The sequence below is a fragment of the Aspergillus mulundensis genome (genome assembly GCF_003369625.1).
Source record: "Aspergillus mulundensis strain DSM 5745 chromosome Unknown scaffold_5, whole genome shotgun sequence".
NCBI lineage: Eukaryota > Fungi > Ascomycota > Eurotiomycetes > Eurotiales > Aspergillaceae > Aspergillus > Aspergillus mulundensis.
This window is the reverse complement of record NW_020797893.1, coordinates 246,101-267,582: the sequence shown is the minus strand read 5'-3', so window position 1 is coordinate 267,582 and position 21,482 is coordinate 246,101. Positions and strand designations below refer to the sequence as shown.

At 38.4% G+C, this 21,482-nt stretch overlaps 4 protein-coding genes across 4 annotated transcripts; 1 reads left to right on the top strand and 3 right to left on the bottom strand.

Annotated features, from left to right (window-relative positions):
• Positions 1-12,309: 12,309 nt before the first annotated feature.
• DSM5745_05447 (uncharacterized protein) lies at positions 12,310-13,109 on the top strand (the record flags this gene model as incomplete). The annotated part of the gene is made up of 2 exons (XM_026747463.1): positions 12,310-12,476; positions 12,635-13,109. 2 exons carry the CDS (start codon positions 12,310-12,312, stop codon positions 13,107-13,109), a joined length of 642 nt encoding a protein of 213 aa, XP_026603295.1.
• A 2,114-nt stretch (positions 13,110-15,223) lies between these two features.
• Positions 15,224-16,024, bottom strand: DSM5745_05446 (uncharacterized protein; the record flags this gene model as incomplete). Its single annotated transcript, XM_026747462.1, has 1 exon — positions 15,224-16,024. The coding sequence occupies one exon, from the start codon at positions 16,022-16,024 to the stop codon at positions 15,224-15,226; it is 801 nt and encodes a 266-aa protein (XP_026603294.1).
• A 1,348-nt stretch (positions 16,025-17,372) lies between these two features.
• Positions 17,373-18,613, bottom strand: DSM5745_05445 (F-actin-capping protein subunit alpha; the record flags this gene model as incomplete). The annotated part of the gene is made up of 7 exons (XM_026747461.1): positions 17,373-17,721; positions 17,779-17,916; positions 17,964-18,016; positions 18,080-18,169; positions 18,244-18,359; positions 18,477-18,495; positions 18,557-18,613. 7 exons carry the CDS (start codon positions 18,611-18,613, stop codon positions 17,373-17,375), a joined length of 822 nt encoding a protein of 273 aa, XP_026603293.1.
• Positions 18,614-19,007: 394 nt separating this feature from the next.
• Positions 19,008-21,020, bottom strand: DSM5745_05444 (uncharacterized protein; the record flags this gene model as incomplete). Its single annotated transcript, XM_026747460.1, has 2 exons — positions 19,008-19,799; positions 19,851-21,020. 2 exons carry the CDS (start codon positions 21,018-21,020, stop codon positions 19,008-19,010), a joined length of 1,962 nt encoding a protein of 653 aa, XP_026603292.1.
• Between the last annotated feature and the right edge of the window lie 462 nt (positions 21,021-21,482).

Sequence of the window (21,482 nt, the reverse complement as noted above, 5' to 3'; positions counted from 1 at the left end):
TTATTAAAATAATTTAAATAGTAAGTTTTATTATTATAAATTAGTATTTTTAAACTACCTGCTAAGTACTTGCCAAGTACTTATTATTTTAATTACTAAAATTGTTATAATTATAATTATAATAATTATTATTATTATTAACTGCTTGCCAACTGCTTGCCAAGCAGTCTTTATTTTAAATATTATTAAATTATTTAAACTTAACTATTTAAATATTAAAATTATTAATATTATTATTAACTGCTTGCCAACTGCTTGCCAAGCAGTTTTTTAAATATTATTTAAATTATTTAATTTTATTTAAATATTAAAATTTTAATTAATATTATTAACTGCTTGTGTGGCAATGTTTGGAGCCACATCCCAACACACGGGCGTTCTGCCGTGCGTCACCGCCTTCATACCTACTTCGCCCGCTCTGCGGGACTTAGTGAAATTAAGACTCTTTAGATACATATAGCGCTTATATTTGCTATTATAAATAGTAGCATGTCCGCAAGGACAGGGTCTTGATTCTCTTTCTTATATTAAACTTGGGTAACTAGTTTACCTTACTAAACACTATTAAGATATATCTTTAGCTTTTATTATTGTTAAGTAAATTAACTCCAACACTTATTTTTAAATTTTTTACTATTTACTCTTGCTAAATATTATAACCTTATAACTCCTAATTTATAAACACGGAACTATAAATACTATTTTTTGCTTTACTATTCTTTGCTATTAGCCTTTTATTATTTTTTATAAATTTTTTTTTTTTACTGTATTACAATCTTTTTTCTCCCTATGCGCCTAACTAGCAGCTTTTTTTATAAAGTAACTGTGTTATATTATAACTCGCGCCTGCTAAGGGTAACACGCGATTATATGGACTATATTATAGTATTAAATCACGTGGTTTATTTTATAGCCACGGAGGTGGTAAAGCAGGGTGGTAAAATAAGGTAGTTTAAAGAATAAAACCTAAGACCTTTAAACCACCCATAATATTAAAGCTAGAGAACAAAGACAAGAGCACTATTATATATATAACTAAATTAATTAAGTTTACTACCTAGCTAAGAAAATTTATTAAGATGGGTCACGGGCGAGCTAAAAATATAATAGTAGAAATATAAAAAAGAATTGATTTTTTAGTAGGTTTTACGGCCTTACTAAAATAAGTTATAAAAAATAGTACTTGAAAATAGCAAGCCCCGCCTTTACTTTTTTTATTAAATTAGGTAATTAGAAACGCTAGAACATTTAATATAGTAGTAAAATTCTTTATAAAAAAATTTAAATAAATCCTGCATAATTCCTGTTTTACCTGGCAAGCAGCTAACTTACTATTTGCTTTACTAATAAAAAATACTAAAACTATTTTAGCTGCTTTAAAAATAATAATAATACTAGTAATTATTAAACAGGCCGCTGCTAAACCAAATATATTATTAATTTTTAAATTATTATACGCGTCCTTACTACCTTTACTAGCTTTACCTAGTTTAAGATAGTATTGCACTTTACTAAAAGGCCCTACACCTTTACTAATATAAAGTTATTTTTTATTTACCCCTTTGCCCTTTTTAAGTACAAGCTTACTAGCGGAATAACAAGTAAGACTAAAGGAGTTAAATAAAGCTTATCTAGAATAGGACTGCAACTCTAACCAACCCCTTAACCTACCACATAAACAAGAGGAACCGGGATTTCCGGAACCACAAGCTAAATAACAGACTGGAAGTCCGCTTTTTAAAACACTAAATAATATTTTTTGTTATTCTTAACTAATTAGCCTACTTATAAGGTTTTAATTAAACTTTGTGCTGCTAGTGCGGTTTTGCTACCCCTTATTTTAATTTAGGCCTTATTTACTATTTAAGTCTTATTTACCCTTTTATTAACCTGCAGGTCCTTCCACAAGAATAAACCCACCACTAAGATCTTACTTAAAAAAATATGTTGCGAAGAAAAGGAAAGCAAGAATAGATAAAAATAGAAGAGCAGTAAAACCAGGCAAATAGCCTAGAAATAGAAATAATTAATAGCTAGCTACTAGAGATACAGCGTTTATGGACGTGCAAACTCTTGCTTTATAAAGGTTAATTAGTAATATAATTAATTATATGTTAAAGGCGGTTTTGCCCTGTCCTGCTAAAGGATAGGAAACTAAATAATAATATAAATAAAAACTAAAAAATAAGAGAGCTTATTGCAAAGAGCAAGCCAGGCTGGATTATTTATAATAAAAAGAATAAAAGGCCCAAGAGTAACACGCCTAAAAAAAATGCTAAGAAAAACCAAAAGGCAACCTAGATAATAATAGTGACTTATTACTGGATAATAATAATTAGCATAATAATAATAATAGTAACAGGCGTGATAGGAATCCTAATAAATATAAGGGTAAATAATATTACTTAAAAAATAAAGATAGGTAACCCTAGGATCCTAAATAAAGGGCTATTAATATAGGATTTTTTTTTTTAAATATGCTAGTTAAATACGGCTTTAAGGACGTGGTAAATAAAAATAGGTTTATATATTATTAATTAGTGTATTTATTTATAAAATAACTTTAAGTAATAATAAAAACAAGGTTTATATAGTAGCTAGCACGTAATATTAAAACATGTTTTAAAAAAAAAGCTTTAACTTAATATAATAGTAAATTAACTAATATTACACGCCGCGGTTTAATTTATTTAAGGGATATATTAAACTAGTGTATAGCTTTAAAAACTAGGTTTAAAATATTATTTAGCTAAGCTTGCAAGAGGCTTAATATAATATACTATACCTTAAATAATATTTATAACCGCGTGTTAGTAATATAGTATATTAATATAATATTATTACTTTTAAAGTAATATAAAAAGGGTATTATAAACTTCCTAATAATCTTACATGCTTAAAAAAGTCTAGATACTTTGCTATAAGTAATAATAAATAAGTTATAAAAAGGGTTTATAATAGAGTGATTTATGGAAATCCTAAAATAAAAGTAAATAAATTAGTTTAACTAATTTCTAAAATATTTAACTACCAGTGTTCCTTTTAAAGTAATAGTATTAATATAATATAAAATAATATTACTACCCTAGGATTTTAACCTAATTTATAGCCCTTTTAAATAGTTTAAATAATATTTTATAAAGTATTAGTATAACCAGCCACCCCAAGGGTATTTACTATTTTACTTATAGTATAACTAGCCCTGGGCGCCCTAAATAGCCTAATCCTTTTTATTTTTAAACACCCAGGTGTAGTAGTTTAATAATTAATAGCAGGCCTTGTAAAACATGCAAGGATATAGTAACTTATAAAGAGTTTTATAGTAATAGTAATTAAGACAGGGAGGATAAGAATAGCGTGTTTATACCAAGCCATAGCCCCTTATAAATATAAATATATAGTTATAAGGAGGATAAGGTTACATGGCTAATTAAAACTAGGGCGGCTGTTAACTACCACCACAAAAATATAACTAATAATATTAAAAAGTATATTATAATAAAAAAGGTGTAGTACTAAATAAGTTTTTAAAGAAATACCATAAGTATATGCAGGATAAGGTGTACGCTAATACTAAATTCCTATTATATAAAGTATATTATGGCACGCCATAAGATAGTGACGTGGTTTATAAAAAAATATTTTTTAAATAGGTGTATTATGGCTACATAGTGTAGGATAGTTAGGTATATTATAATAGCGCGGAGTAAAGCTGCAAGGTTATTTATAAAAATTAGGTATATTATAGTAATATAAAATAGGATAGTAAAGTAGTTTATAATATAAAGTAGTTTTATAGTTACTAGGGCAAGGTATATTATAATAATGCCGCACTAGCTTTAGTATAATTAATAAGTTATTAAAATAAAGCATATTATAATGTTCCCGCGCTGGTTTTAGTATAGTTAATAAATATTATAAACTGCTAGTATTATTTTACAGGGATGCCCTTAAATAACATGCTTTATAAGTATTTTTTTAAATATAAAGATGCTTTGCTAAAAAAAAAGAATAAGTAAAAGAATATAAAAAAGGTAGTATTACTAGTAATTTACTTTACTACACTGCTAGCTATTAAGACTAACCTAGGGATATATTTTTATTTATAAAAGTATATAATAATAAGAGCCTATATTAAATAATATATAATAATAGTATGCCTTAATTTAAAATGCATATTAACTATTATAAACTATAAATTTCTAAAAAAGCATATACTAAGAGTAAAAATCTAATATTACACGCTAGTGCTTATTAAAAAAATTAAAAATAAATTTACTAGTACTAAATTTGTGATGCTTTTAGTGCGCTTTTTTATAAAGTGTAATAAAAAAAAGGTATACGCGGAGGTAAGTATAAAAACATATTTAATAAATAGTTTAATAATAAATATGCTATTAGGCGCAGACATGCTAGGTAAACATAGCTTCTTGTTAAACTTTACTAAATATAAAGCTAAGATTAAAGGCTATTTAAATATAGTATTATAGCTTATAATTACCCCAAAGCTAAATAAAATAAAGGCGCTAAAGGCATTATTTATAAATAAGAAAATAATAATCCCGGTAAATTCACGCGTTGCTATTAAAGTTTATTAAAAAGTAGATTTTTTAAAAAATAAAAATATAATATTTAAACTAGTTTAATAAAAGAAACTATGTTTATTTATTTAAATATTTTAAGGTATGTATAATAAGGTCTAGGCCGTGAATTAAAACACGTGGCTAGTAATAGTGTTTTGCCATACTTATTTAGGTAACCTTTATAAAATTAAGAACTTAAAGGTATACTATGCTTACGCAGCGGACGCTAATATTAGGGATATAAAAAAATAAATAAAAATAACTAACCTAGCTGTAGTGCGCCCCTTAAACCAGGAACCTTTAAAATTTAATTTAAGAAAAAAAAATACTACTATATTATAAAATGGTATTACTATTTATAGTAACAAAGAAACAGCGTGTTTTTTAAAAAAAGTGGTAATATATTTTTTAAAAGTATAAATAAATACTAAAATAATAAAGGTCCCTAAAAAGTACTAAATAAAGATTTATATAAAGCTAGGATGGCACGAGGACGTGAAGTGTTTTTTTAGAAAATACCTATTATTTAAACTAAATAAAAAAAAAGTAAATAAAGTGTTTAACAAGCTTTATACGCAGGGCTGTTTTACCTGGGCTAACATATATACTTTATTAGGTTATTTAGTTTTTATGGCCAAGAAGGTAGTTAATAAAGTAAATATAAATAGGGACTAAAATTATAAAGTAAAGTTAGCCATAAATGTGCTAGGTTTATATGCACTATTAAAGGATAATATTAAATAATAGGTTATAATTAATTTTAGGGAAATAAATAAAAAAGTAATTTTAAATATTTATTTAATTTTAACACAGGCTAATATTATTATTATTATAGCAGGCTGTAGATTTATTAGCATAGTTAATAAAAAAAGTATATTTTACTAGTAACTTATTTACCTAAATAGCTACCAGCATACTAGTATAATAAGCCACTAGGGTTAAAAAATATTTAAGGTATGTATAATAAGATTTTTAAACTTAATAGTGTATATATAGTAAAATATTAATAATTTATTTTATGCTTTATATACTTTTTTAAAAGCATATGTAAATAATTTTATAGTGTTTTTAAAAACCCTTAGGCTATACCTTATATATTTATATAAGTTTTTCGCGCGTTGCGCAAAGCTATATATTATATTAAACTTAAAAAAAATATTTTTAGGGTTTCTAACTATATAATTACTAGGTTAAAAAGTCTTATTACTTAGCCTAACTGTAATAAAGGACAAGTTAAAAGCTATACTAAAGTTAAAGTTTTTTAAAACACTAGCGGACCTTAACATGTATATTAGGCTTATTAATTAATTTTTTTAGTATATTTTAAACTACGTGGTAAAAGTACAGCCATTGCAAGACTAAAAAATGCTTTTAGTTAAAAAAAAATTATAAAAAAAAGTTACTAAATTAAACTTTGCCTACTAAATAGTAATTAAAAAGCTAAATGCTTGTAAACTTAAAGTATTTAAAACTATTTAATTTTACTTTAAGAATTATATTACGCTTGCCTACCATAACTAAAACTATATTATATTTTTTAATATGGACATGTTTAAGTAAAGGGGTTTTAGCGCCATGCTATTTTATACCATGCATAATAACCTAATTATTATAAAAAAAGATTATTTAGCACCTTGGGATGCTACTTAACTACTATTTTTAAAAATAGTATAGCTAATACTTTTTTTTAGTAAATTATTATTAAAGGCCAAGAAGTAATACTACCTTATAAAGCTTAAGGTTACAGGTGTAATTTAAGCACTACACAAGGTGCGCTATATTATAAAATCTAGCTAAAAAAGTATAATTTATATAAACTATTTTTTAGCTATAAATATACTGCGTAGCATGTTGCTAAGTACTATAAGTAATAATTAGCTAAATTTAAAACTAGTAAAAGTGTTTTAATACTATAGGTAAATAACCAGCCTTAAGGTTTATTATAAGCCAGGCAAGTTATATATTATTTTTAATATATTATTATATTTATTATTATACGCGAAAAATAAAGTAAAAGATTTACTAAAAAAGATTTTTACTTAGCATGTTATATAGGTTAAACTATTTAATAATTTTATAAAATAGGCTAAAAAAGGCTACGCGGTAAATCTTTAATAGTTAAGAGTTATAAAGGTCCTGCACATAAACCAGAACTTGGAATATCTTATAATATTTTTATTTAAGCTAATAAATAGCATTATTTATACTAAACTAAAAAAAAAGCTAGTAATCCTGGATTATTTATACAAGAAGGTTTTATAAGTTATATATAATATAAATAGCTATCCTAGTATAAATAAAATACTAAAGCTATTAAAAGGTATTATAATAAGCTAAATAAAATATTAAGTTAAGTAATATATAAAGCATTACCCGGATTACCTATTAAAAAAAACCAGGAGGTATAAGCTATATAGTGCTTTATAACTAATTATATTAGTATCTTGTTTATTTAACACAATCTTTATTAATTTAATTCTTGCGTTACTAAATAACAGGTAATATAATATTATTATATTTATAATAAACTATTTTTTATATTAAATAACTATAATCCCGGGCTATAATAACTAGTCCGCGGAGTAATAGGCTAATGTGTTATTAGAATACTTATAGCTTGGTAATTAGGGGTTACTATTATAAATTATTTTAAATTAGGATACCAAGTTCCTCTTGGAAGTATGGCTAAAAATATTTATAAATTTTAAAGTAAAAGGCCTATTTATAATAGCTTAATACTTACAGGGTAATAGCGTAGTAAAAATTAATAATTAAATAATTAAGGCTTACCTATATTATATAATTACGGCCCTGTAGTTTAACCTAAAATAGCTAAATATATTATTTTATTTTTAAGTTATTTATAATAGCACTAGGCACGTAACCACTAATAAAACTCCTTAGTATTTTATATATAAAATAAACCTACGCCTTTTAATAAACATTAGTTTATAACTAAAAAAAATTAAGTAATTATTTGCTACTTATAAGATAGTGGTGGATATAATTAAGTTAGCATAAATACTAATAAAAGCATAGTATAATAAATATCACGTGCCTATATTTTTTATAGTTAGTAATTCTATATACCTTTAGCTTTATAAGGGGTATTTTATTAAGGACACGCTAAGCAAGAAAATATTAAATTAATATAGTGGTTTTTTTAAGGTTTTAAAGTGTATTAAACTATTAACATACTAATTAAATTTTCTAGTTAAATAGTAAATACACCTTATTATTTTTATTATATACTTGGAGAAGGCCCCTGTTAGTAAAAACCTATTTTAGTGTAAAAAGGTATTAAATAAACTAACAGACAGTAGTACTACATAGTTTATTAAAAACTAGATTAAAAAAACAGGCAAAAGATAGCGTGGTTAACCCCGTAAGTTACATAATAATAATAAGTAGTATAAGTATAAATTAAAAATAGTTATTATAAAAAAAAAGGCAAAGCGCGGCGGTATAAAATATTTAGTAAAGTATATTAAATAATTTAATAAGTATAATAAATGGTACTATAAATCGCAGCTATAAAACGCGAAAAAATTAATAAAGGAATTTAAAAATTACTACGCGAAGAACGTGGTAAGAAAGTAGAACTTAAAAAAAGAGTAGTATTTGCTTGCATGTATTAGCTTGTTATTTATTTTATTTTTTATTTTTTTAGTATTTTTACCTTGCTACTATAAGTCTTGGCGGCCTTAGTATATTATTATATTTTTATTTTTTTATTTTTAACTTTTTTTAACCTTAATAACTTATTACCCTTACTATTTAACCATATTTTATTACTTTCCCCACGTTTGACCGTATTGGTATTTAATATATAAGGTTACTTTATATATAAAGGACGCCTTTAGTTATTTAGGGTGTGTTTTTTATTTTTACTTTACTTTTAGAGCATTACTTTACTTACTTTTATTTTACTATTACTTTTTTTTTATAATTTAAAACTTAAGTAAAATTAGTAATTATGCTTTACTAGTACATAAATACCATAGTTTTTTATTATTTATTAAGTATTTATATATAAGTAAAATAGACTTCAAGCACAAGGGGCGCAGTAAGCTAAAAAAGCCTTGCGTAAAACACCCTAAATAAAATAAACCTAGGGTCGCGGAATATAGCAAAGTAATAAAATTTTTTCTTATTATTATACTGCCCGTGGTATTTTATATCACGCTTAAAAAAATAAATATAATATAACTAGACTTTATAAAATAAAACCTAATACTGTTACCTTAGTATGCCTCGCGCTTTTTAATTATGTAAAAAATAGGGTACTTACTAGAATTTTAAGAAATAATAATATTTTTTAATAAAAATAAAAATAAATAAACTATAAACTATATTATAAATACTTTTACTATAGTAATAATAATGCCTAAATCCTAAGGTAATAAAGGCTTTTAGCTACTTAACAAGTCCAGACTTGGGATTATAAAAAAGGACTGCTATTTTAAATATTTAAAAAAAAAAATAAAAAAAATTATGTTATAGCTGGCAAGGGTAAATCTTAAGGCTATAAAGTTAGCTAAAAAAAAAATAATTAAAAAAATTACGCGCTGGCACAAGGTATATTATATAAAAAAAATATACTTTATTATTATACTTTAGAAAGTAGTAATAAAAAACCTGGCCTTAATATATATTTTTTCCCGTGCTTTTACTAAGTCCCATATAAATATAATTTATGTAGTTAGGCTAAATAGTAATTAAAATAAGTATATAATAGTAATAAAGCTAACTAGCTATTTAATATTTAATAAGTAATTTACTAGTATACTATACTTTAAAAATAAATAAATAACTTACAAGCATAATACACTAAAGTGCAGGTTAGGTTAGGCAAGAAATAATATTAAAAGTAGGATTTTAAACTATTAAAAGACTATAATAAAACTAGAGTTTGTAATTTAAAAACTAGATAAATAAACTAGGCGTGAAGTTAAAAGGTGTTGTGACCAAGTTACACTGCTATTAAATATAATTAAGGATTTTTTATATATTATGCAAGCTTTATAATAAGCGCAGGCTGCATAGCAGACTGGTTTTCTAGATTTAGGCCTAACACGCCCTAAAACTTTGGATATTACCCCGCCTTTGGATGCATGTTTTAACTAATCTAGGGGTAGTGCTAGCTAGCAGTATTTAAGAAACTAAATTATAATTTATAATACTTATTTAGTTTTTTTTATTTTAGCTAGATATTAAAGTTTTAGTATGCTGGTAAAATTTAAAGCATTTAAATTATTATAAATAAAGGATATTTATAATATAATTAAACTATTATTTTTATATAAGCTAACTAAGCCTAAAGCTTTACTATTAAACTAAAAGAACATGGCTTTATAATTTTTATACTATTAGTACTATTTAAGCTTTATAAAAATAAATATTAAAAGTAAATATTATTAGGGCTGGCCGTTTAAGGTAGTGGTTAAAAAGGTTTAATATTTACTACTATATAACTTTAAAATAATATTTATAAGCAACGCCGCTAAGCTACTAAAGGCTTTTAAATATTTTTATAGCATAAAGCCTAATAAAATACGTGGTTATAAGTTTAATCTAGAGTTATATAATATTAATATATAAAATATTTTTAGGATCTTCGCGAACTAGCTAGGCTATATAAAAAAGGAGAATGATTTGGTATTTAATAATATATTTTAATTAACTTTTTTATTTTTTGCTCCTGTTTTGCCTTACATGCTTTGTTTTCTAGGTTTTTTTTTTTTTAGTTTATTAAGCAACTAAAATATTAATAATTATTGCCGTACTGCGCACTAAACAGCTATATTATATTTTTTTTCTTGCTTTTTACCTTTTTTGCTTTATTTTTTTTTTGTGATTTATTAAGCTCCGCTCTAATATATAGCTGCTTTGTAGTGTTTTTCTTGTATTATGCTCTTTTTCTTACTCTTTATGCTTTTTTATTTTATTTTTTCTTTATAATTTATTAAGCTCCGCTTTAATATATAGCTGCTTTATAGTGTTTTTTTTATTATAAGATTAATTTTTAATTTTTAAAAATTATCTTATTTGTTGAGCTTAGCTCCATATTATATCTAAGCTTTTTTTAAAGGGGGGATATATAGTAATATTTAGAGCCATATCCCAACACACGGGCGTTTTACCGTGCGTTACTGCCTTTATACCTACTTTGCCTGCTCTGCGGGACTTAGTAAAATCAAGACTCTTTAGATACGCATAGCGCTCATATCCGCTACCACAGCTTGGCAACTGCTTGCCAAGCAGTTTTTTAAATATTATTTAAATTATTTAATCTTAACTATTTAACTATTTAAATATTTAATTAGTATTATTAACTGCTTGCCAACTGCTTGCCAAGCAGTTTTTAGTTTAAAAATTATTTAATATTTAAACTATTTAATTTTAATTTTTAAATATTTAATTAGTATTATTAACTGCTTGCTAACTGCTTGCCAAGCGCTTACTAACTGCTTACTAAGTATATATTATTWTTTTCTTATAAAATAAATAAATAAAAATTATAATAAATTACTGTACTGTATTGTAATATGTCAGATGCGCGGTAATTTATTTTTAGGGTGATATTACACGTGACTGCCAAGACTTGAAGATTACGTAACGAAGGCTCATGTGAGCGTTCGGAATAGCCCAGGTCACCTCAACCCTCAAATCATTCCGCCCCAATTTCAACTCCAAGCCCCAGCCTCAGCTCCGCCCTTAGCAACCCCTAAATCCTCGCAAGCACACCTTCCACCGTCTCAGCGCTATAAAAAGCACTATTATAATCAGTGGGAATATAAAGCCGCCCGGGGAAAGAATATGCATAAAGCAGCATCTGGCGCGTCAGCATGCTGACCCCAGACTCAAACTTGCACACTCCAGGCGCGGAGAGGTACTTGTCCACCACGCCGAGGCTGCTTAGGGCTATACGCTTGGTGGTGGGGGGCGCGGGGGCACCAGGCGCACGGGGAGACGGGCCGCTGAGCAGGCCACTAGAGGCGCGGCGGTAGACTTCGCGGAAAGCGAGCGAGAAAGCCTCGCTGTGCTAGTTCTTAAAGCAGTGCATTAGGGCTCGAGTGCTGAATGCAACAGATGCCGAGCGGGAGACTGTAGGCGCGATGGTCGAGACGTAGGGGCTCATTGCCTGCGCCGCGGGGGGTGGGTCTTGCGAGCTGGGGGCCGGAGTGGGAATATACGGCCGCATATGCACGGACATGAGCGTCGTGAACTCGTCACTGTCCTTGTTGTTGCTCAGCGCGAACACCATGCAAGGGCAGCGTAGACGGCCGCCGTAACGGTAATGCTGCGAGTACGGCAGGCGATTCACGGAGGTGGTAGGCGGCTAGGAGCTCATTGAGCGGCTTGGTTGGCATGGCAAAGAACGTCTGCGTTGTGGACGCCTTGACATTCTCGGCAGTGGGGATCTGGTAGAGGACCTCTTCGCGGCCGGAGGGAGTTAGGGCTAGCACAGGGACCTCGAAGCGCAGCGCTTTTCACGCCGTTCGCGGCCGGATGCTGTCGATGGGCTGGATGAGGGTACAGAGGGCGTAGATATCCAGTGCTCATGGCCTGCCTGGGCAAAGAGTGTCGAAGAGAAGCGGTAGACCTTTTCGAGGCCGCCGAGCTCGTGGCGGCAGGTGCCACTGGCTGTAGTACATGGTGAATCAGCAGTATAAATGGTGGCACCAAGTGAGCAACTAGGATCGACTCGTCTATCCCCGTCACCATGGCTGCTGTCCGTGCTCTTGCCTTGTCTCTGGCTCTAGGCCTGGCCCTGGCTGCTCCTGCCCCTCAAGCTACACCAACAGATTCCCCCAGTGACATCAACATCACAGAGATCTTCAGAGACTCTCTTTTCCCCTCTGCGCGCATCTACCTCCCCGATGACCCAGAGTGCACCGCTTAGATCACCCAGCGCTGGTCGACCTACAACAGCCCGTCCTTCATCGCCGCCATCAAGCTTGTTACCGAGGGAGATGTACAGACCATCTTACGCAGTCCCGTGGGATCATGCGGTATTCTAATCATTCTGACCGTCGTTTGTGGTCTAGGTCCGTCTCGCAACCAACATCTCTCTCCCCTTTCTCGCAACCGGCGGCGGCCACGCAGCAGGAACGGGCTACGAGAGCGCGCAGAATGCCATCAATATCGACCTGGGCGCCTTCAACACCACGGACCTGGACCCAGAACGCAAACACATTCACCGTCGGCGGTGCAACGGTCTTTTCGCAGATCTACCAGCCGCTCTATGTGAGGAAGAAACCATGTGCGTCTGCTCCTCCCTCTCTTGATCCTCTATCAAAGAGGGACCCTAACAGAATGAACATCCAGAAATCGGAAACGCCCCCTGTGTCAACGCCGTCGGCGCAACCATCGGTGCAGGCGCCGGCCCTCTACAAGGCCTACACGGATCGATCATCGAAGCCCTGCTCTCGGTGCATCTCATCACAGCAACCGGCGACCTGCTCATCGTCTCCGACGACAAAAACAGCGACCTCGAGGACCGCTCCGTCCGTACCGGGATGACCGGGAACCCAATCCCGTCCGCGCCATTAATCTCTTCCCTTCACTTTTTTTTTCTTGATCGAGGGTTGGCACTGGAAAACACCTATGAGATGACTTCCACAGAACCTTGATCCCTGGTCTGTGACAGGTCAGCTTGGGTAGACCTTGGGGTATGTGAGGTTGTGCAGGCGGACCAGCCCCACCCAAGCCCTAAGTCGGCCAGCACTGCACCGCTCAGCAACCAGCCCCGAGGGAATTGGACAGCTCGTTTGTCCGCATGACTAGCACGCACTTCGATCCGACAGAAATCAGTAGTTTCGCTGGTGACTATGACTTTGCAAGGCACTAGCCTCTCATTTTGACGAGTGTTGCACCAACTTGCGTTGCCTTATGGTCCAAGCGCTTGAAGTAGTCGCCAAAGACACGCCTGACCTACAGGTACAGTCTCGGTGCTCAGCTGTTCTGTGTCTCATATAATCCTTCGAAAGCCTGCCAGGCCTAGATATACGCCGTCTGCTTCATACACTATACATCAAGTATGATAAAGCAGACTCTTGCCGATTGGCGCCCCAGAGCAAGGACATTATCCCCGACCCTGGCAACCCCCCAAAATCGCGTTCCAGGCCGATACTCATCAGGAACCCAACATACCTTCTTCCCGCCAAGGGTAATTCACTGATCCTGCAGCGAGATGGCCGCAGTCTCTTCGAAGGGCGAACCGGCGGTCCGGTTGTATTCATCGCTCTCTTTCGTAAACCATGCCTGTTTCTCCGCAGAGGCGAGTTGATCTGCAGATATAAACCGTTCTCATCAAACTCCAGCTCGAGGACCCTTGCCAGGGCTGTGGTAATAGAGAAGAACTTTGGAGACCTAGTCGCGTCAAGTCGGGTTGGGTTTCCTTCAAGAGTCTTCTGACGCGAGCCTGTGATCGTATCCCAAATGCAGACAGTGCCGTCCATTGATAAAATCGCTAGAAGGCGGCCGCTGGGCGAGAATTCCATGGAGTACACGGACCGCGAGATGGGGGACATGTCGAGCGGGGGTTTGAGAGTAAGCTGGAGTATTCCCGTGCTTATGTTCCACAATTTGAAGGCACTGTCCGAGATCGATGCTAGATGTCGGCCATCCGGGGAGAAGATGAGATTGCAGTCTTATGGTGCAGTCGTCCAAGCTAGATGCCATAATGCGGCCATCGGATGAGAATGCCACTGAGGTACATGACCTGTATGACCCTCAATAAAACTCCTGTGGTAGTATCCCGTAACCTAATTGTGTTACCGCGCGAGCCGGAAGCTAGCAGCATGCTATCAGAAAAAAATGCCACCGAGGATACCTCTTCTGAATGGCCCTTGAGCATCTGGTGTAATGAGATCATTGTGGCATCAGACACATTCCATAGCTTGAAAGCCCCAACTTTAGAGCCGAATGCCAGGAGCTGGGCATTTGGAGAAACTTCACTGCGTGAAGCAAGCCTGAATAGCCTCCAGAGACTGTGTGTCCGCGCTCCAAGTCTTTTAGGTCTTTGGTAGTATACTGATCCAACACGACAGCTCATTCCGGAACTCATGGCGTAAATTCGATGTCCTTTGGTGACAAAAACGAGTCCCGCGCAATACAGCTGAAGGGGTGCGGTATCAGCAATTTGCCAGTTCTTTTGGACAAATTGCTTTGCGTCACGCAAAGAGTGTGATATTTCATCGTCTTCGCCACTCTGCAGTAGTTAGAACTGGAACTCCCGTTTTCCCCAGTAGAGCTGAGCTTACCTGGACTGCCTGTATTCCTTCGACGTCTCTCATAACTTCCCATCTCAGACCCAAAATGCATATTGCTTCCATCCAGTGTAGAAAGTGCTGTTTAAAAAGAAAATTCAAAGAACTTTGGAATCAGTAGATCTGGTTTCTTGCTTAGCACTAAATGCCGTACCTAGTAGCGACAGGAGTATTTTAGCTCGCGATTCCCGAAAATCCTAGTTGAATGGGCAGCTCAGGCCTGCTGTTCAGGTATATCCATATTGTTGGGGCCTTTATTTGCCTTAGCTCAGAAAGTAATTGCAGAAGAACCCGGATATCATCATCCGCTTCACACTCGTCCAGTGCATCAATCATCAGGATCAGCGGTGGGAAATGACGCGTAGATTAATCCATGGCCAGTAGAGGTTCCAGGAGCAGTTTTTCGCACTGGATTCTGAGTATTCTTGTTGTAATATTAGGGTCGTCCTGAATTGCTTTATGTAGATCAGGTAATAGCTCAGGCAACCTGAGTAGCAATTGTCTTGTGATAGTTGGAACAAGCTTCATGGCACTTGTCCGGTCTGCTTGTTCCCTTTTGAAGAAGAAGCTTGCCCCTAGCTGATCGCGTTCTTTAAGTACCTTTGCGGCAGTGCGGGAAATGGTGGACTTCCCTGTCCCTGCCATCCCGTTCAGCTTAAAGATACATTCCTCCTGCAAAGGTGAAGCCGTCGCCCAGCTGACGACGTTGCCATGGAGTTCTTTCCCGGTTCCCCCGAGATAAAAGCCTTCGTGTTGATCCATGTAGGAGTCCAGCTCTGCCCCGGGCACAATTGGCAGTTTATCAAGGTCCAGGCTCCGGTCAACACGGTCTGTGGTTTGAACGATGTGATCGGCGAGCTGCTTAAGACGGTCTAGCACACGCCGCTGCGACCTTAGCTGCGTACCCTTGCCATTCCTTGTTTTATGGTAATCGGAATAGTCACAGATTCCGCGAATCACAAGACAGCGGAAGTGGTTCATCAATCCGGCTGCCTCCATCTCGAAGCACACAGTGTCTTTCTCTGCGGCCAGTTTGTCGCGGATCAGTGCCTCTTTCATCAAGTGGTTGGCTGAGGCGATCAGCCCGTAGTGAATCGTTGGGTCATCGTCGTCTTCGGTACGTGGACTTCGCAGGACTAAACTACTCATATCATCTCCACAAACCATATTGCAGGATGATTCGTTGGCCGGAGGATGGACAATCTAGCATTTATAAAGCAGGTCGCGAACTGGATCGGTTCGCTTGTAGCGTTTGCGTAATCGAGGTTTGTTTCCCAGGACCTTGTCAACGGCTTCTTCAAGTTGATGCCCTTCGGCTTCGTATAGGGCCTGAAGTCCGCTTGCCACGGCGCGTAGAATAGTAGGGGGTTGATCCAAGAAGCCCCTGGGCTGGGAAGTTTGCCACTGAATGGTCTTCTGGAAATCGTACTGCAACACACCACCCTGGCCGTTCCGGGGATTGCTGACCACAATATCTCCAAGACGGATATCATGTTTTGGACTTGATGCGCCGCCTCCGATACCGACCATTAGGCCAATTCAGATGTTTGGGAAGCTGTGCATCATGTCTTCTGTCACGCGTGCTGCCGATGAGATACCATACTCCCCCAGACGCAAAACAGTAATCACCACTTTATGCCTCCCAATCGTTCCCAGTGTGCAGTCATTCTTGCTAAAGGGTAATAGATGGTCTGATCCCGCGTGCTTCTCATCGACGAATGCTCGAGCATCGACATACTCGGTGGTAACGGCACAAATCCAACCAACGGTATACTCAGGATCAGACATCTTTCAATCGCTGTAAGCCAAAATCTTGCATATCCGGTGGCTTTGAGTAACTTAGCTTAGATGCTGGAAGTGCGGGCACGGCAGTATCCAGGCTCACAGTCACTTTGCAATTATAGGGAACTTACAAGTGGCGGGCGTAGCAAATTTTTGCGCGGGCTTGAGGCTGACCGGGGGACCCGTTACATAGTTCGCCTGCTGCGGCAGTTGCGGTGGAAAGTCGGCCTGTAAGAGGCCCAGCAGAGTCGTAGCCAGCTGGATGGCCGTTGTCGCAGCCTGACTGGATAGTAAGGGAGAAGTCGGATTGTCGCTGTTGCTATGTTGTTGTGAGCGGTGGCAGAGAGCCAGCAAGAAAGCAGGCAAGGTGTACGCTCTCATGTTGCAGGACCAGTGAGGTTTAGGAGTTTGAAGGCCCACGAGATCTTGGCATTGTAGCATAAAGCATTGACAGTACTAATATCGGGCGTTGTATCGAAGCTCGGGTAAACCATGCTCGTGGGGTTGACAGAGGTCGACCTGCTCACAGCAATGGCTCCTACCTCCACAGTAGATCCGGTAGTCGTCATTTCTATGACAAGCATCCGTTTACCCCACAGATGGCCTAAATGAATCCAATTACATTTGGTAAAAGAGAAGGCCTTCAAGGAAGTATGGTATATTATATGAGCAGAAGAAATCAGTAGTATAACTCGAAGAGTACATTCAGAGAACAACACCACTGACCACCAACCTACCGCCCCTTTCCACCAGAGATATCCTGCCCAAGACGGTACCCGCCAACCTTCTCCCACTCGACCTTCTGTCTCGTGATGGGGAGCTGTCTCCGCAGGGACTTGAAGGCGCCCTCAGCCATCTGACCAAACGCCTTGTTTAGCTCCTCCTGATAGCTTCGTTCGGCAGCCGCAATGCGCGATATGATGGTCTCGGCGCTGGCATTAGCTACGGAGATGTTGATGGGCTTTGTGGTGTTCAGGGAGACGTTTCCGTCCTCGTAGTAGTGCACGTCGACATGGATCTTGCCCGTCACGGTGGTGGAGTCGCCTACAGGAATCTCATAGATAGAGCGGAACCGGCCGTTCCTACGGAAACACGCATTAGTGGTTGCCATTGCACCATTCCTGGGTAAACTTGCTTACCAGAAGTTGTTGGGAGAGTAGCGATTCGCAACGAGTAGGATAGCAATAGCCGAGTCGTTCTCAATCGGGTATACGCCGTACGAGGAGGAGGGGTAGTGCTCGCGAGCATGCGCCCCCAATGCCTTGAGGAGCGATTTGCTGAGGACATCAGCATGTGGCTCCAGCAACCACTCCGCACCACTTACATCAGTTCCGCATTCTGTGATTCCAAAACATATGACTGCGCCGCGGAAGCATTCTATACCGCCAAGGTCCCTTATCAGCACAACTGTTCCAGCCCCGCGATATCGGCAATCCTCACTTGCGTAACGTGGTCCACTTCAAACGACGTCTGACTTTCCACGTCAAAGTATCGGTTGCCCTCAAGCTTGTTAAATTTGGAGACAATAATCTGCCGGCCACGGAGATCAGTTATGACGCTGTCTTAGATCGAGCTCCCGTGTTGAGGACAACCTAGCAACCTACCTCCTGACTGGCTCCGGGAAGCTTCACCGTCGCCAGCTGTGACTCGTTGTATCGTTCGAAGGCGGGTGCGAGCGATGGAATTATGTCGCCGTCGTCGGAGGTGAGGGTTTTGATATCTGGGGTCAGGAGGGATAATGTTCAGTGAGAGCTCCGGAGTGCTGAGGTTGCAGTTCGGAAGAGGCATGTGAAAGGCACGCGGGCCAAGGAGGAGGGGGAGGAATTGGTAGCAATACCGGAAACTACATCAGCGAGCTGCAAGGGTGCATGTAAGCTAAGCGTCCGAGTCCATATGTAGGTAACTGGGTTCTCGTACCTCGCCTGGCGGGGCACCCTCAATGAACGAGGATGCGAGTTCGACTGTCGACGCCATTGAAATAAGTGGATTTCGGCAATAAATTGAGAGCTGGAGAGTGGATTATCGACTGTAAGCAAGCAGTATCGCAGATTGATTTCAGGAATGTAGCAACGAGAGCTGGAGCGGGGAGTGAGGAGAACCTCCGGTCCCCGGTGTCAACAAGCAGCTCTAGCGCGATAGCCGCGGAACAATGCACGTGGGCGGTAATAAGACGCATGGTGCGCTTAGACATACTATGCAGGCGAACGATAATTATTGTAGTTATTAGATAGCATTAGGAATATTCTATTCAACATTAAGGCATAAATATTGATACATAGACATAGTTGGTAAATATGTTGGCAGTGTCGAGACCAATTAGTAGATTTGAGCGAGTCCGGCTCGCTGCCAGCCTTCGAATCCCAAGCGCTCATTCAATGCTCATGTTCATTAAGCCATCGTTGGTTTCGTTCATGCCCTGCATGCCCACCCTCTTAAAAGTCCCGGTGTGAGGTGCGCTTGGTATTGTCCGAGCCCCAGTCTCAGGTCGATCATTGAACAGGGGACCAATATTTGATTTAGGAGGACCCCATATATTTGGGCCATTGTCAGTAATAGCCGGCGAATTCGGCATGATCGGACTGCTTTGCGCGCTCATACTGGGTGACACAGCCCTCCGCTTCAGAAGATTAGGATCGAAATCATCCTCTCGTCGTCGTTTCCTGCGCAACTCTGAAATAACACCAGCCTGAGCCGGATGAAGCGGGGTCGAAGCACGAGACGCGGGCCTCTCGCCGGGTTTCGCAAACTCGTTTGAATGTGATCCAAAAGCGGTAGACGGCGTCATATCCATTGCTATGTCCTCTTCGGATACAGAAGATGCTGCATGTTGACGAAGGGGCGGCGGCGGGGTACGGTAACGTTCGTCAAAGGAATTCCAAAAGTCCTGTCCACCAGAGTTCCGATGGGCCTGGTCGCTGAAGCTGGGTTCGCTGGGCAAAGGTGCTGCGTGCTTCTCTGGCTCGTGGTACTCCCCCATCCCAGGCGGCACGAACATATTGGGCGATGAGAATGCGGCTAGCACTGGAGATGTTTGTGCCGGTTCAGGTTCGGTTTCGCGGACTTGGCGGATGACTTCAGCCTCGCGTTTCGCATCGCTGTCGACGGGGGCGGATTCCTCCATTAAAGCCGCTCGAATACGTGCGAACGTTTTGGTTTTGGGCTGGAGTGCTAGTTAGCGATAGCAATGAAGAGTGTCAACACAAGCACTTACCAATAGGCTGCCCCGCCGGGTAACAGCACGCCTGATTACGCCCAAGGGGCCGCTATCCGACCTGGTCCCGGTTGGACTGTGGCCACGAAAGCCCCGGTTCTCCCCTTCATCACTCATATCCGATAGTCGTAGGTCGCGTGTTCCCAAACTTAGACTCTCCCGCCGCGAGGGCGCGCCATTTCTGTGTCCGAAGTAGCCATTCCCATTTTCGATGCTTTTCATTACAGGTGGCGACAGAGGTGCCGGGCTCTGTTTCGAACTATTGCCACTGGCGCTGCTGGAGCTATGTCGGCTGCTGCGCCCTCTGCGGAAGCGCGCCCGCTGAAAGCTCAATAAGCTTGCAGCCGCTTGGGAATAGCTTCCCATCCAATCAGTACCAGGACTTGGTACATTCCCGCCAGCGAAAGCGTTGAAGCCTGGTGCCAGTTTCCGTGCCTGGGGAGTATTCATTATCACGTCATCGCGATCCATCGGTTCATCATCCTCTTCGCTGCTGCTGGTGTCGGATTCCATCATATTAACACTTGACATGGAGCTCGATATGGTTGTCCGATCGGCGGGGTTGGAGGTTGAGAAAGGCGGGACAGAACCAGGTGACGCACGGCGCTGCGGGATCGCTACACCTCGGCCGCCCACCGTCGGTGACGAATCAGGGGACGATTCTGCCAAGATCGAATGATGGAGGTTGGTGCACGCGCGAGAGAAGTCGAGCCCGCGGGAACGGCGAGGTAGGACTGAGCTTGGAGAAGCGGCGCTGTATATATGTGACGGGTCGAGCTTCGGGGAAAGAGGGGCACGGCTTGAGGGCGCGGGTGTTGCGGCTTTCGTTGGTAAAGACTGTAGATTTAGAGGGGGGTCATGTATGGGACTTCGGCGGGGAGTCTGGGGAGCATAGGGTAAGGCAGTATCATCTTTACTGGCAGGGCGGTCTTCACTGGTCTTAGGGGAGAGGGACACTGAAGGCCGTGAAGCATCGGACAAAGATCGCGCTTTGGGGGAAGGACGCAACGACGGGCCAAACAAGCTGGCTCTCTCTCCTGCGAAATCGGTCTGGGTGCCTGACTGACCCAACTCAGGCCGTTCCGATTCAGACCGCTGAGACAACTGTTCGCTAAGGTTGCTCGCGAATGGAAGCGAAGGAGCGCTATGAGAAGCTGTCGATGGAGTCATGGATGATGCCATACTTCGTTCGCAGGGTTCGGTTCTATGCAGTCATATTGCAATTGAACTTTATGCGGGCTGTATGCAAGGACGGTCAAGTCGAGAGCCTTCAGTCGCGAGAAGGGCAGCACTTTAAAGCGCGTTCTTAAGCGCCGAGGGGTCGCGTCGAAGACAGGCCGGTTTCAACGTCAAGGCAGTATTCAAGGCAGTGAATCCAGAAGGGTTTCCAAAGTGCCAATGAATAAGGAGTACGTCATTCGAGACGAACGCGTAAATTATCAGATGGCTGTCGAGATCATTGCTGTGGGATCAACCGTTGACGTCCATTCCAATGCCCCCGGAACCATTTCGCCCCGCGCTCTGGAATGCTGTCCCTGATTGGTTTATCTGCGACCGTTAATAATTACTAAGCATTTTATGTCTAATTTAATTATTTACATAGGCAGCAATGTCTGCGTCTGTACTGGTCAA